The 16,452-nt window shown below is 43.7% G+C and overlaps 1 protein-coding gene across 1 annotated transcript in view; it reads right to left on the minus strand.

Annotated features, from left to right (window-relative positions):
* LOC8032308 (hemicentin-1) overlaps positions 1-16,452 on the minus strand; it is a 186,061-nt gene that overhangs the window by 17,278 nt on the left and 152,331 nt on the right. Inside the window, exon 8 of the mRNA XM_042289246.1 lies at positions 15,332-15,640. Coding sequence (XP_042145180.1) covers positions 15,332-15,640 — 309 coding nt within the window. The remainder of the gene's footprint in view (positions 1-15,331; positions 15,641-16,452) is intronic.

A 16,452-nucleotide genomic window follows, 5' to 3' on the forward strand; every position in this document is an offset into this window, starting at 1 on the left:
TCAAAAAAAGTTCTGTCGGCCGCCATTTTCCCATAAAAAAATTAAAAAAAAAAAAGTGAAAGCCGTTTACAACTCCCTGTAACGCCGAATTTGAGCGCAGCTCTTGAGGAGGGGGAGGGAAGGGTAAGGGGGGTGGGTGGGTCACGTGACCTTGGGGGGCCACGTGACGATGCCAATGACGTCATCAGTGACGTCACTGATGACGTCATCAGTGACGTCACTCATGTGACGATGACGATGCGGATACCGATGACGTCATCAGTGATGATGACGATGACGATGCGGATGCCGGTGACGTCATAAGTGACGTCACTGATGACGCTATCAGCGATGATGACGATGACGATGCGGATGCCGGTGACGTTATCAGTGACGATGACGCCATCGGGGGGGGGGGGGTCACGTGACCTCGGGGGAGGGGGTCACGTGACCTCGGAGTGGTCACGTGACCCCCTCAGGGTCACGTGACCGGGGGGTCACGTGACCTGGGGAGTCACGTGACCTGTTGCATGCAACCTGTTGCATTTCCTCTGAGTTGCTGCATCTCAGGTTGCATGCAACCTGTTGCATCTTCATCGAGTTCCTGCATCTCAGGTTGCATGCAACCTGTTACATCTCCTCTGAGTTGCTGTATCTCAGGCTGCATGCAACCTGTTGCATCTCCTATGAGCTGCTGCATCTCAGGTTGCATGCAACCTGCTGCATGTCAGGTTGCATGCAACCTGTTGCATCTCCTCTGAGTTGCATGCAACGCGCGGTTACGCCGACGGCGACGGCGACGGCGACGGCGACGGCGACGCCGCTCAGGCTGGAAACGGGCCCCTAAGAGCTGCGCTCTAAAAATCACTATACCCCTCGTGAATAAGTTAACGGCTCGTTTTGAAACCTATGGCCCCTGGTTTAGACCGCTAGCGCTACATTTTGGCGGACAATAAGCGTTCATTGATACGTAGTTCATTTTTCCGGTAAAAAAAAAACTGTAAACACATTACTTTTTTTTTCAATGGACGTTATGCACGTTTTGATCTCAAAATAAACTATGTTATGTGATATTTCAGTAAAAAGTAAGCATTTGAAACATCGTGCGCAAATACCACATAGCAGACTTCGTTCGTAGTTCGAGTGTATCTTTTACCTTGTCATTTGTCGAGCTCCCTGTCTAGGTCGCAGTGATTGGCTCTACAAGACTTATGGATCAAAGCAACCGTAAGTGAATTTTAGAAGTGATCATGAATCGTGGAAGTATGTGTGCTCACTCGAATACTAATCGTGAAGGTGAATATTTGAAAAAATAACGAATAAAAAGCAAGGTTACATTCTTATAGTTTGCTAACCCACAACTGATTTATCAACAATACATGTCTAAATCTATATCATAGATGCGTTGCTTTATTTATCAAAGTTATATTTCTAGAAAGTACTCTGCGATTGTCATCACGTGAGCAAAGTGTAATCCTATTAAATCGGTTGAAACAACGCTCGAGAGGAAGTCTGCGCATAAGCGTTTCAGCACTTCAAAAACTTTTTATTTTAACCAAGACCCCGCGGCTCCCCTCGACTCATCCATAAGGATATCGGGGACAGCTGCTATGGCGCGAAGCAGCAAAAGTAGTCCGCATAATTATGCCGTTATTTGGCGTGGAAATTACCAACTTCTTTATATGTGCTATTTATTTGTATATTGCTTATTTTTATATTTTGTCCCACCAGACAAACCTTCGAAGTTTTTGTATAGATGAGATTTCTCGCAGATGCCCTAATGCAAATGCGGACAGAATTTAGAGATATTTTAAACTGTTGTTCAGCTGAAGTACAAAACCGTCATTTTGTTCTTATGATCAAACTCCACGACGTTCATGAACATTCGGTGAATTTTCGCCATACTGAGTAAACATTAATAAAGGCAATATGTTAGAATATATTTGGGCTTTAAAACATAAAAACACAGCATGAGCTTTCACTTTGTCACGGTTCAGAATGTGCTGGGGTAAGGGATGGAGTGACAATATGTAAATGCCGTCATTTCCGAAATGTTTCGATTCTCCTAACATTAACTTCTAAGGTTGCGTAGGTTACGTATGTTATTAGAGGGCAACACTCTGGTTACTGTCTACATAGAACGTATGATGTGAGAAATGAGGACTCTTATTTTGCTGCTAGCCAGCATATTTTCTCTTCGTCTTTGAAATAGTAAAAACAAAGGGAAGCGAATTTTCCGGAGGAATAAGGGGACTGAACTTTGCCACCTTCGGAGACAAGGAGGAGCAAGTGTGTGTTTACAGTAGCCTAACGTGTCCGCCCAATCGTTTGCTTATTGTGATTACCCTCTCATTCAATCAATAAGAGCCGGTAAAGCTATACTGGGCCGCATCAAATGAAACAGGGTGCAAATGAAATTACAATTTTCGGCCTAAAAATGGCACCTAGAAGAGGGCTACGAACTTCCTGTGCAAAACGCTTGAGCAGGTGAAATGTCGTCTTCGAATATCACACATCGTGAATCGTTTGATCGTTATTTCCAAACCAATTGTTTCTACTGTTACAAAATAATTTGTGACCTCATAATATTGGACAGGTTGCACAATAGAAGAACGGTTCATGGATTGATGTTTCTGTAAAAGATCGTAAATGGCATAATGGACCTTTTCCGAGAAGCGTTCTGCGCACGCGCGAGCGCCCGATGCCAAGCGGTGGAAGTCGGAACGAAAAATCGAGGAAATTCGGAAGGAGGCTGTATATCAGCGAGTAGCACACGTAACTGCAGCATATATATTATTGTGTTACACAAAAAAAAGAACGTCGACGGAAAGGAAAACACGACGTTTGGGTGGATGCTACGGATGCCCCTCTTTAAAGTCGCCTTGGGCAGGCGCCGCTGCTCAGAGAGAGAAGAAACTGGTAGCCTAGCTCCCTATATCGATTAGTAGCGCAGGTGGGTCACTTCCTCGATTTTTAGTTCGTGCAGCCACCGCCTGGTGCCGTCGGTATGTGGAAAAGGTCCATTGATTCATTAGCACTACTAAGCCGCGTCCACTTGAGCGTTGCTCGTAAGTCTACTAGTCTCTATTTTTTGCTTTATCCTTCTGATGTATATCACACAGCAACCATAGCACGTCTTCATTGACGTATAATTATTTAGAAAAGTTTGTGGGTACGTTTACCTAGATATGTTTCATGAATAAATCATATTTAGAAAGTGTCTTGCAACCATGACTTTATTTTAAAATTTCATTTTTATCGTGTCCGAAAGATTTTACTGCTATCTGGCATTCATAAGCGCACCAACAAGAAGGTGTCAAGCTGTTTGTGGGTCACTCAAAATAAATAAAAATAAAATAAAGCCTGACGCTATTTTTGTTGCGTTCTGCTTAAAAATGTCTTGTTTACCTAGTACGCCATAATATTCACCCTATCTTACGCCAGTCGACGTGAGTTTACGTTAGAAAACAACTCTATTCCCTGTAAGACACAGCCCGATTATGAAACACGTCAAAAACAATAGTCGACAATTTCGTAGTGGCTTGCTATTCTTATCACTCTACATAAGGGCCGCTGTCTTAGGACATGCAATAGGTTTTTTGTAACTGTTTTATTCGCGTACGCAGTCGCATGCAGGCTGGTTGAAACGCACATCCTCAAACAATTACTAAACAAGCTTTCTATGAGTAAATCGAAGACGAAAATAGCTATGATGCATCTATTTTGCTTGCCCTTGTTCAATCCATAATCAACCCAGGCATGAAACTCGGGTTTACAATATGATTTCACAGAAGGAGCCCTCACGCTTAGATGCACATTTTGAAGTCTGGAGTCTGTTTCTAACTCTGACTTGTCTGTGGGAGTGCAGCTTCCGTACGCACTCATCTAAAAAACCAGGAATTTTTCATCATTTTTCAATTGGAAAAGCGGCTGCTACTATTCTGAGAAGACGAAGGACGACGGTTTACTTCACTAAAAAAACACTCATCGGCGACTGCTACCGAACCGTATTTCTTACACAAAATTATTAACTTCGCATCATTTTCAGGTTATAAATATCACGGCTCTCAAAACAGATCTTGGTAAAGAAGATTAATACCTATACAATAAACAAGTTCTTCAAATGAAGACTCCGGACAAATAAATTTTAAAAAAAATGACCGCATCTCCACGTGGTGATTGATGTTATTGATTGCGGCGAAGCTCGGGTGGCGCTAATGATACTGATTTTATTGTTCATTGCTGCTTGCTGATTTTTTATTGCTGATTTTGTTTTATTGCTCATAGGTAGTGCTGAGTTCTGGGTTGCGTGTTGACTTCATTATTACTGCTTTATGATCGGTGAAATGTAGAGCCAGTGGTTCTTCTAGCGGATCAGCTTGGATCCGCTAGAAGCCGTGGGAACGTATCTCCAACGCTTAAGTCGACGGTCCATGTCAGAAAGAGAATGTGTGGTATGGAACGTGGTTATATACGCATTTGAGCATTTGACCGCAGCGCCCTCTCGCCTATAAACGTTGAGCCAATGCATGCAAAGTTTAACGCGATTATATACGCATTTCACCGCAGCGCCCTCTCCTGTATAGACTTTGAGCGGCTACATGCAACGTTTCATTCATGACAGAAACCTCAGCTCTTGAGTTACTACGACATCTCAGAGCCCCCTACTCGTCCCGCAGTCGTGGCCGCGTGGTTAAGGCGATAGACTAGAAATCCATTGAGGTCTCCCCGCACAGGTTGGAATCCTGTCAACTGCGCAAACATTTTGTTTCTTTTTATGTGAGCACGAACGACGGCCGGACGGACGGACGGACAAGGCTAGATCCTAAGGAGCTTCACCCCTAAAACGGTGGCGGCCCTCTTTAGTACGTTCTTCAGAACAAGTAAAGTTTTCGCCGAGGTGCAGATAATACTTACTTTTCATTAAACGTGTACTATTATCACACATTGTTCCAAATTAATGAATAACATGAGAGTGTAATTGAATTTCAATATTAGGCTTTGCAGTGGTCTACTAAATAGTCAAGGCGTACAACCAAGGCCGCTTGATTACTGCCGCTACGATCCGGCCTACTGCTTCATCAGGATATGTATAAAAACAATGAGTCAACTGCATTTCCTGAGTTTTTTGCTCAAAACGCGCCTTAGAGGTGCCGCGTATTGAGTTGACAGTGGATATAGTGAGCGACAAAGTGAGAACGGCAGGGCGTCTCTTGTAAAGTACTGGCCTCCGTCACGCGCGTTGCAATTCACCATGCTTTACTACGTGTGCACGCTTGAAACTCGCGAGACGCCAATGAGTTATCGAAGCTATACGAAGCTCTCGCTAGAGGCGGGACGACCAAATGTTCTCCCTGCAGTTTTCGTTCTGTCTGTGACTATGCGACGAGAAAGTAAGCCAGAGGGGAAGACCAGAACGCGCAGGGACGTCGGAACGCCTAGCTCCGGTTGGGATGATTAGTGGGTAGACCTAAAGTGTGCGGCCTCTGGCCCCACGACACAGGTCGCACGCATTCGGATGTGAAAGCCAAACGACGGACGACGGCGTCTCGCCTTTTAACGCGTTCGACGAGTGCAGTGGACACAAAGGCTGCTTGTATTAGGTCCATTAATCATTCGAACCGGAGTTCGGTGTTCTGACTTCCCCGCGCGCTGTCGTCTCCTCCTTTCTCTCCCTTTCTCAGCGAATAACAATGCGGAATGTCGCTGGTAGTTCTGGCTGAAGATTTTGCTCCGATTAATTCAATGCGAGATGCCCCTTCTTAAACAGGGCTCAGAATATTGTTTCATCTACGAATAGATAACATACTGGCGTTTATTTCATTCCCCAGTACATTTTATCCGAATGGACTAGTAATCAGGTTATATTGGTCGCTATTCAAATGAAATTCCAGATTAAATTCTTTCGATAGACCAAGAACGTGTTCGTGTGGGTCAGGATTGAAGAAAGAATAAACATCTAAGACCTCTCTCGCATTTTCATTAATATCTTCTGCTCGTTTCTCGTGCAAAAAGCACTTTAACCGTTAATAGGCAAACAAGCACACTGCCAAAGATTCTTGCAACTTGCTACGTTCGTGCGCCCAATTAACGATAACGGATTAATTTAGTGGCAGCACGCGTAGTGGCTTCAGAGATGGCTTAGTACCAGACGTGTAAGCCGGCTCGTGCTTGAAGCAGTATGCCCGAAAGCTGCTCAGTTATATTTTATTATGGTGACGTTATTGCCACAAGTTTGCAGTCGAAGGATAACTTTTGGGCTGCTCGTGCCTCAACCGCTTCCGCATTTCCATCATCAGTTACCATTCACTACTGGCAAGCGCCACCGGGATGCAGCATCAATCACTGCGGCCACTCTGAGAGCTCTCGTTTCCACCGGCAAAAGTATCCACTCGGCAGGCAGATCCCAGCGGAGCCAGAACCAGATCCGAGTGGCCGTGGTAGAATCATGAAAACAAATTTGTCTGATCCGACCTGTCGGAAGGAAACGCGATTGAAAGCGTGATACGGCCTATAGACACAAATCACGAGGCGCATAGTCTTGCGAACTCTATGTTGTAGCAAAAAGGAAGACTCATTTTGGGCGTCAATAATTACGCGAAACGGTCCCTAATACAAGCGCCCAATTTTGCTTTTATCTTGTCTAAAGAAGCTTGATTAATACGACTGAGAATGACTGTGTTATACCTTTTCTTATTATATTCTCAATTTTCTTACGCTGCTCTTTGTTCTATCAAATACTATGGTTAAAAACACAAGACGTTCACACTTGGTACTCAATTCAAATACTTGGGTACCTGTACAAAATTTCTTGTCCTCGTCGATTAAGCCTGCTGATGTCTAGATTAGCTAAGCGTAAGGATTAAATCGACTGACATTTGGCAAGCCCATATGATTTAATGATTATTCAATACCTTTACGTCCCGCAAATAACCATGTATCAATAATAACCAACGAACAATTGCAAAAATGTGCAAGGCCCGTGCATCATTCCATGACGTTTCGGGGAAAAAAAAACCCGCTCAATCTGGACGGATTTTCGGGTATCGGGTTCCTATCGGGTTCCTATTGGAGGGCACCTTTGCGCCAGCGGTTCCACCTAAAACCCTCCCTTGGTCCCGATACACAACGCACGTGTACCACACTTCATTCTCCTTTTGGAGAGAAGCAAAACTGCAGCTGCGCGCCTGGGTAACGAGGTGCAGGAGCGCTGCGCAAAGATGTGCTTCTGTACGGATCCGAAGCCTAGAAAGGCGTCGAAATTGAGCGTTCCTTTTTTTTAGGAACATTGTGGAATAATGCACGAGCTTTACATTTTTCTAAAATTTGTCGGTTTGGTGGTTTTCAATGATTCCCAGCAATTATCTTGTTGAAACCATGCCCTGTATCTTTTATAAATAAAATATATATTTGCTGAACAATAATTAATGACTACATTACTATAAACTATGTACAATTTCTTAATTAGACCTCTAAACAAACAAAAAACATCAACACCCTGTATGTATTTAGCGGTATCATTTTAAAAATAAAAGCGTACAATTCCTTTAAGCTTCTGGTTTGCAAAGCTTAATGATGTAGTCGCGCAGATCACAATTTCGTGACGATGGTGGAGTACAACTAGCAAATTCCAAACAAGCCCTGTATGACCACTCCATTTGGACGCTTGACAATCAATGCATCGCCGAACATTCGGGAAATCGCTACCGTGTAAATGTTGCAATTGCGCGAATAGCCGCACCCCCTTAATGTCTGAAGCTCAGTAGGCGCCCTGTGCTTTCTCAACTCCAGTGCGCGGATATGGTCAACATCAGCGGCATATAATTAGCACCAGGGCACGTGCCGCTGGATCTGGCTGAGATTCGAGGGGGTTCACTCTGCTGGTTTTAGAGCGCAGCACTTCGGTGCCCGTTTCCGGGTTGAGCGGCGTTACCGTGCCGTCGGCGTAACCGCTCGTTGCATCATGGGACGTTCCTCACAATCACATCACACGTGAGGTGACGTGTGACGTCACGTGATACGTCACTTGTGACGTGACGTGTGACAGAAAAATTTCCCCGCCAAATTAAGCGGAGAAATTGACGTCACGTGACCTCTACACCAGGTAGGTTTGCCCGCTAGATTTAGCAGTATAATGTCAAATTTCCAGCTAATTTTAGAGGGAATATTTTCCCCCCCAAATTTACCGGGAAACTTTTCGCTTAATATTCCGGGAAATTTAGCGGACATTTCCTGCTATATGGGGGGGGGGGGGGGGGAGGAGAATGATACGGAGGGAGGGAAAGGGCGTACCCTCCCCTCCGTACAGTACCCGCCTCCTCCTCGTTTAGTTCGGCATTGCAAAAAAAAAGTAAACGTCTTCATTTTTTTTTTCATTTCTTTTCTGCGTCCGCCACTGCGTGAAGAAAAAAAAATAACTGATGTGTTTTTTTAATGATATCTGGTACAAAAGTAATTTTATACTGCACTTAGTCAAGGCACGAATTTGTTGCATACAGTCTACGCTTCATCCCCGACGTATGTAACATTCACGATGATCTTTGTATTTTCACCGCACGCGCCGATAGGGAGAGGGGAAAGGTGTTCTCTGGCTGTCATGGCTGTGCGCGCGATTGCTGAGCGCGTGGAGATGGCGAGCTTCCACAATTGTTTTGCACCTTGCATAGCAATCTATTAATGCGAGCTCAAGCGTAGAGCCCCGACTAGTGCGCCATCATAGTTTCCTCTATACTCAGATAGCCTGGCAGTTCGACGACGGAGCCATATCCACGGAGCCATAGCGTTGGCTGTAACGCGTTACAAGTAACAGCGTTACCGGTAACGCGTTACTTTTCCAATAATGTAGTAACGTACTCCTTACTTTTTTCAAAACAGTAAAGAATAACGTACTTAAGTTACTTATTTCGTGTACTGGGTAATGTAGTGACGTTACTCGTTTCTTCTTCCCGAACTAAAAAAAGAAAACTACACTTAAAATTTTTTTTTCAGTTTTTAGGCAACAAGCAGTGAGAATTTTTGAGTTGTTTTGTGTTTTTTTTTTTGGTGTTTCTTCTTGTGATTATTTAGGTGACACCGTAAAAAAAGATGAAATATATATGGTCAGTTTCTGCATGAACATGTTTCTTGAGATATGGCTCTTACGGATACCTGTACCGTCAATACAGTAAATCGTGTTAATGCATAATTTAAAGAAGTAACCCAGAAGTAACGTGATTTAATCTTTATTGCTAACGGTAACGCGTTCCTTTTATTTTGAATTAACGAAGAGCAGCAACCCGTTCCTTTTATTTGCAAGCAACGAGTAACGTCTTTTGTTTCTTTTCTTCAGTAACGCCTACTACGGCATACAACACTGCCATAGAGTGCCCGGTCGCAGATTTGGAGCGCGAGGATCTGGTAGCACAGAGCATTTATCGGGGAACCTAAGGCTCCTATATACTGAAAGGTAGCGCAAACTATTGTCTGAGATGGGGAGAAGTTTCTCCTCTTCCATACCCTTTCCCTCTCAAAAATTATCTGTCACCCAGCTTCAATTGAATAGCGCACGACACGTGACCATTGCCTTCCCATAATTCCGCGGGATTCGGTGGTCTGCTAGAAACAACGTCATCACTGGGCGAGGCGTAGCGGTGGCTCCGTTGCTGACGGCCCGACCGTTTTTTTTTTTTTTTTTTACCGCGGCCTTGGCGGCAACGCGATGCCATCATGCTGCGCTGTGGATTGCTCGAACAGCATTACGAAGGGAAGAAGCTTTTTGCCGTCCCAACAGGAAAAAAACATCTTCACCGACGAAGGCAATGGCTCAGCCGGATCGGTCGAAAAAGTTTCGACTGCCTCCGAGGGAGACTTTGCGAGGTACGTCATTGTAAAACTCTGAATCGTATTACCTGTATATTTTGGTCTCGCCTATGAAGATTGCATAATACGAGCCTGAGACGAGATAAACACGGAAAAAAATTACCGGCACAAAAAAATTTGACAAGCATTTCCCCGCGTAATTGAAAATGAAAACTGACTCGCTCGCTTTTAGCTCGCTTGCATTGAGTCGGCCGAGTTGAGAAAGATTCGTAAGAGACTGGGGGGCCCCTGAAATAAAGAGGGTTGGAGTGTTAACATGAGCACATTAAGTCAGTGAAAGGAGTGTCACTAACGATCGAGCAGCTCGCGCATTTGTTTGTGGAACATTTTTCCGTTATCGGTATTTCACAAAAGGCAACTAAACATATACGATGCTCCATTTATTTTTCAGGGTCACTTCGCGAACGATCAGTTTGATCCAATCATCTTGGCAAAGAGTGGCCTCAAGAGACTGAAGCCATTGCAGCTCCCTCTACCTTTTCATATCGACCTCTTCCGAGCGTAAAATATTTTGCCTTGTGGCAATGCATATTTTCGTTCTCTTCATCTTTGTATGTGATGTGTCTTCTGTGATTAATATGATTAATAAAACATCATTTATTGTCAATAAACTTAAAAAAAAATTATCTTGTCTTTTGAAGGCTTTGCTGAAGGATCTCTCTGTCCTCATTTGTAACTCCCGCAGTAAGGTGCGCCCGCTGGTGTGCGCCAAAGCTTATACGCTTTGCAAGTGAACTCAATGGCGTAGCTTGCGCGTGAGAACGTCAAAACAACATCTCTGAACAGAGTGAGGAGGAAAAAGGTCCTCGCTAATAAATGAGAAAAACAGAAAACGCGCTGGCAAAGCAACCGAGCACGCGCTATTTTTTTTTTTTTTCTATTTTAGCTGAGAGGATACAAATGAGTTTATTTCGTCTTTAGTCACATGTACGGAGGCGTGTAAATAGCAGACGTCGCATGTGCACGGTCTCAGGTAGTATTCGACGTTTATAAAATGTGTATGAAGTAAACCAAGCTGCTGGTTCGGCAAATCGATCAGTAAAGCTTAAAATTACCGAAAAGTCAGGGTTTTGCACGCGATGTGGTGTATTTTGTTTGCCTAGCTCTAGTGATGCCGAGTCTGCAAATGCACTTCGTTCAAGATACTGAAATGTTTTAGCAGAGCGTACGCTATGGATTGCGAGCCTTGCGTGCGCGTGCCGAACCCTTGCTCAAAGCGACGGCACGAGCTCCCGCTAGCAACGCAGTCCTTGCCTGCGAAACTCTATATTTACACTCAGGGAGAGGTGCATATTCTATCTCTGCCTGCTCTCAGCTCTTGCTGTAATAAATGGGTAAACAAAGTATGACGAAAATAATCCCTGGAAAAGGGAAACAAGAGGTACAAAAAAAAACACAAATCTCCAAACACAGTTAGATGAGCGACCGAAAAAATCAAATTTTTTTCGGCCGCTCACCAGCTACCTAGTTTTGTTTGGAGACTTGTCTTTGTCTTTTGCACCTTTGTATTCCCTTCTCCAGGGATTATTTTCATAATTTCTGTCCAGCTCGCTGCACCTTTGCATTTAATTGCATTATAATTAAAAAAAACAAAAAAACATATCATTTTGCAGTGCACGCTGATGTCCCGAAATATTTAAGACTACATTGGGATTTCTTTTCTTAGTCGTCTGCGTTCGGTGGAATTGGAGAAAGCTTGTTTTCACAACCGAGCGATTTGATCTCTGCTTGCGTTACTATATTTGCCCAATCGAGACATCTTCCCGTCCTTTATAACTTAAATAAAGGAGGACAAACACTAGTTTCTTCACGTTAGAAAACGAAACTATCTTCATATTTGAAAAAAATAATTATCAGGTCCGCCGTATACAATAGCAAACAAGTAGCGCCCGGCACGCTGGCAAGCGCCTTCTAGGGCTCGCTCACACGTAGGCGCCCGCCTTGTGGGCGTCGTGCAGACATTGCGGCGGGGGCGTGGCGCGGAAAGAAGGCAAGATTGCCCTCCATGGAAAGGAAAAAATGCGGGGAGAGAAGGCATTGCGCTACCTTTCAATATATGAGGACCTTAGGAGAACCTAAAGCCCCTTCATGTTGCAAAAGTAGCGCAAGGTGCGTCGGTGCACGAGGCACGTGCAACGCGCAGCCCTCGAGAAGATCATGGCGGCACAGCGCAGCACTGAGCTAGATTTCACACGCCATGTTCTTCCCAGAAGTGGCGCGGGGCACGTGTCTCGAGCATGTCCACAACACTAAATGGCGCCACTTTTACCAGGGTAGAGGGGCTAAGTTTAGAGGAACCTGGTGGTCAGGGCGCAGCTTTTGCAGCGGCGCGGGCCGAAAACATGGTTTTCAAACCCGACAAGGAAAGAAGTGGTAGCGCGAGGAACGCGAAGAGTACGAGTGGACATTCCATCGCTCGGGAGAAGTGTGTTTCGGCGTCTCGCCGCAGCGGGCCGCCCGTCACGTAGCTCTCCTTTCATTCGTTGTCTGCCGCTCTACCTATTCAATTCCGGCGGCCGCGTCTCGTGGCGATCTTCCAGGCTTTGTCAGTACAGAGGAGGCTATGGCCACATCCGTGCAATCACGTGCAGCGTGCGCGGGAACGTAGCTTTGACAAGCTTGCAATTGCATAGGCGTGCCCGCACGCGCATAAGTATGGTGGCGACCAGTCACTCAGCTTGTAATCGTCAGTAGTTGCGTGTGCACATCGCAGAAAACTCGCAGCCAGAATAAACTCGTACGTGTTGTGGTTCCGGTGCGTACCGCCAATGTTCATGACAGCCAGGCGCATGTAATGGCTATAGACAGGGCGCGTGCTTTGCACAAGATACATGAGTTCTGGAACTTTGTGTGCAAATTACTACGCACCAACAAGGACCCGATTATCCCCCGACACATTATGAGAAGCTTGTCATAAGCCGACCGAGGACGCAGAACTTGCGTCCACATCGCAAACTGCATTGGGTACCATATTTTGGAACCACTATAGTATGACCACTCGGGAATGTCTACATATTTTGATAATCACAACGCTCTTTAAACTAGAACTGTAATGGGCGCCTCTTATTTGTGTCTCATCGAAATGTCTCTTGGAAACTCATGATTCTGGCTGATGAAAGTAACGCCCTACCATGCATGTGTAAGATTGATGAATATACAATTTGTAACACTCAAACACATAAACGTTTCACTGTGTTTTATCTGTAGTACTTTTCGTTTAGATTTGGTGACGACAAACAGTAAAATAATGTCATTAGGTTAACTTGTGAAATCATTCATTTGTTCTGGTTGCCGCCCTTTCATATTATAATATGGAATATCAGTATTGTTACAAAGATATGCGGCCGGCAGCAACTGACAAAGACATGCTCCCTCGATGAAATCGAAACATTTCATGAAAACCTAGCTCTGCGCGCTGGATGTAACGCGCGATGGTCAGAAGCAAAACTACCCCAGCATCGTCGTCTTCGCTACAATATTTATTTTATTTTCCAAGTTATAACGTAGTTCACGTAGGGGTTTATAAAATTTCACTTTCTTTCCTAGATCTGTATTTGGTCAACTTTTACTGTTTTTTTTTTTTTTGCCTCCCCGGCAACCGCTTCCCGACGTAACGCACATTAATGACAACCGACGTTAATTTTTGATTAGGACACGAATGTGAACTTCCTCGCCACTATATGCATATACATTGTCCAACAATGAGTAAAAAATAACCGTGCCACACTGAGTACTAAGGGCAAATAAAATATAATTCGAATGAACTCATGAATCGCCATATTGTTTTAGTTAAATAAAATTATTTAGTTAAGCGCAATACATTGCTGTGCCAGCTGTGCACCGAATTTATTGAAACTCCAACATACGTCGTTTTTTTTTTTTTTTGTTGAAGTTTTATGACTTTTAGCCACATTTAAATTGCAGATACCACCACATAACTTTAAGATAATGAGGAAATTGTGAGGGCGCAGGCTAGCTGGTGTAATTTGAGGTTAGCTGTAAACCCGAGACTGAGGATAGGGGCAGGGAAAGAAAACAGAACGACACGTACCTGTCTTTCTGTGCTTTCGTACCTTGTCCCTATTTCAAGTTTTGGGTTTACAACTATGCCTAAATTTCAGAAGCGTACGTAGATGTTTCATGAATTTATAGCTCCCTTTATTAATGGTATTTTTGACCATGTTGAAATGAAAATTACAATATTCCATATAATAATAACCTGACTTGCAAACAAGGGTCCAGCGAGGTATACGTAGTAAAATGATGGGCCATTTTCGGCTACCTCCTGCTTATAAAATAAAATGAGCTGGTTACAAATACACTGCAAACTGGAGTGTTCTTCCTTTTTCTTCGAATGAGCGTACATTTTTCATTTTTCAGGGACAATATTTTATATACTTCTTTCTGGAGTAATTAACGCCTTGATCATTTTCTTTTATTTTACAGGGTAAGCTTTTTATCTAGAAGAAAATTCCGCCAAGGGTTATTTTACGAGGCAAGTATATCCAAGGAAAAAAGTCTGGTTAGCAAAAAATATATTGCACACGTAATGCTGAAACTTTTTGAAGAGATTACCAAATTAATTAAAACAGAAACAGATTGGTTGGGGCACGAAACTATGCTGATTATACGCGCGATTCAACCAGGTGAGATCGCATAACAGAAAATTAGCAGGTCATAAAATATTTTTTAAGTGATAGTATAATATGCTACGTTTATAACGCTTAAAGTTCATGCACAAACAGCAGTCGAGACTACGTGCAGTATAGAAATAATGGCAGGTTTTCCTCAATGGTAACGATACCTCGAGTCAGGATATCCGATAACAGTACAAAATGGATGCACAAAAGGGCTGACAGAAAAACCGTTATCTTTATTAGCGACTTGCGCGACCAAAAGCATCGCTGCGGTCGCAATTCGCAATTTGCCGAACGCTCACTGTGACGTCTCTATCTGGATTAATTTGTCTTTTATCGAAGGAAACCAGCGCAATGTCAGAATGACAGCTGTGGTTTGAAACGATGTTGGTTTGAAAAAACGAGGACTCCAAGATTCCATTCTTAATTTTACACATACAATCGAACTTGTTGTTAGCAACTGATATTAAGTAGCCGAATATTGGAACTCAATACGTTATGGCGAGGTAAATCCTGGTAGTGACGCCACGAACGGAAACCACGAGAGGGAGCTACCGAAATATTTAGGCGAAAATATGACATATCGATCCGATCTACTAAAATTTCATACTTTTTTTTTTGCTCGCAGGAGAGACTATTTTTTTTATCTGTGTTTTTTTAAGTTGACGCGTTGGTCAGCCTCAGTGCTTACAAAAGGTAACAGAAAAAATCTTCGAATAATGACAGAAGCATTAAAAAAGAGCGAATTGGCTACGATATAATCTGGAGCATGAAGACTACAATATTGGGACTGCTCAGTGCTGCCCGCACTGGCATATTTTAGTGTCTGAATGATGAAGCTGTTTTATTTCCCTTACCCGTAAGTTTTTCGGCTGGCCTCAGGGTTGCCACAATAAAGTTTGTGGGCTCCTTGTGACCCTTGCTGTTGATGGAGTAGACCTGCACACTGAAGGTGCTTCCTCCGGGAAGTCCCAAGAAGGTGAAAGACGGCAAGCCGTGAGAAGAGCCGTTGGCAACAAGGCGCCGGCCGGAGTCGACGTCCCGCAGCTGAGCCATAAAGGAGACCGGAGAGACGCCACCGTCCCACGAGCCTTCGGAACACTCAAAGGACACGGAATCCTCCGTTCCATTTATCTGGTTACAGTTCGTCACTGGATCCGGTGGACCTGCATGCGAGACACAAGTCATTCATTTTAAACCACGCTCTCCTGCCGCAACATCTGAAGAACCAAATTTGCTCGAAGAGTCGTAAGCGCTACATATCCATTGCAATCGCAACTGGAGCTTGAATGAAATTGTGAATCACGGTATTTCGAAGCAAGTAAGCTTCGCGGTGTCATTTTCGCTGGATCCTTGGCAGTTTTATTATATTTGTATATCATTATTGGATGATCAATTTAGGTATATCGCATTTTCCCCATATTATAAACTTCTAAAAGCCATGTAAGAGCCGACATGATTTAGCATAATGAAAACACTCCTTGCAGTTTTCGACATATAATTCTACGTCTCCATCCAACACCATGCTTGCTAGCCAGATACATAAACGAGGACAGTCTCTTTGAATAACTTTTGATGGTCTCACGGCTCGACAGAGACTATCTGGAATATAGAAATCGAGGCTTCCCAACGGTCATTGAGTTAATGCATACGCCCAACTGTTGTCTTATAATCCGTAATTTGCGAACGGGGGAAGACCTGCTGCGTGGTTGACATAATAGTTGGGTGTACAATAGATAGTGAAGGCTACCATATAATCATAGTATATCGGCCTGCGTATAGTTTAAGTTAACTTGGTTAAAATAAAGAAAATAAACACAGCCGAACTAACAAAGTTCGACAACATTGGCGCAGGACTCCCAGTTAATGCTTTGTGTCAATGTTATATGTCGCCAATTATTTAATATCATTCTTTTCAACAAAAAACCGCTTGCAACCAAAAGAACAGTAAAGTCGAATACCTTCTGGAAAAACAAAG

This window comes from Ixodes scapularis, unplaced genomic scaffold (genome assembly GCF_016920785.2).
Source record: "Ixodes scapularis isolate PalLabHiFi unplaced genomic scaffold, ASM1692078v2 PGA_scaffold0__279_contigs__length_252992795, whole genome shotgun sequence".
Lineage (NCBI taxonomy): Eukaryota > Metazoa > Arthropoda > Arachnida > Ixodida > Ixodidae > Ixodes > Ixodes scapularis.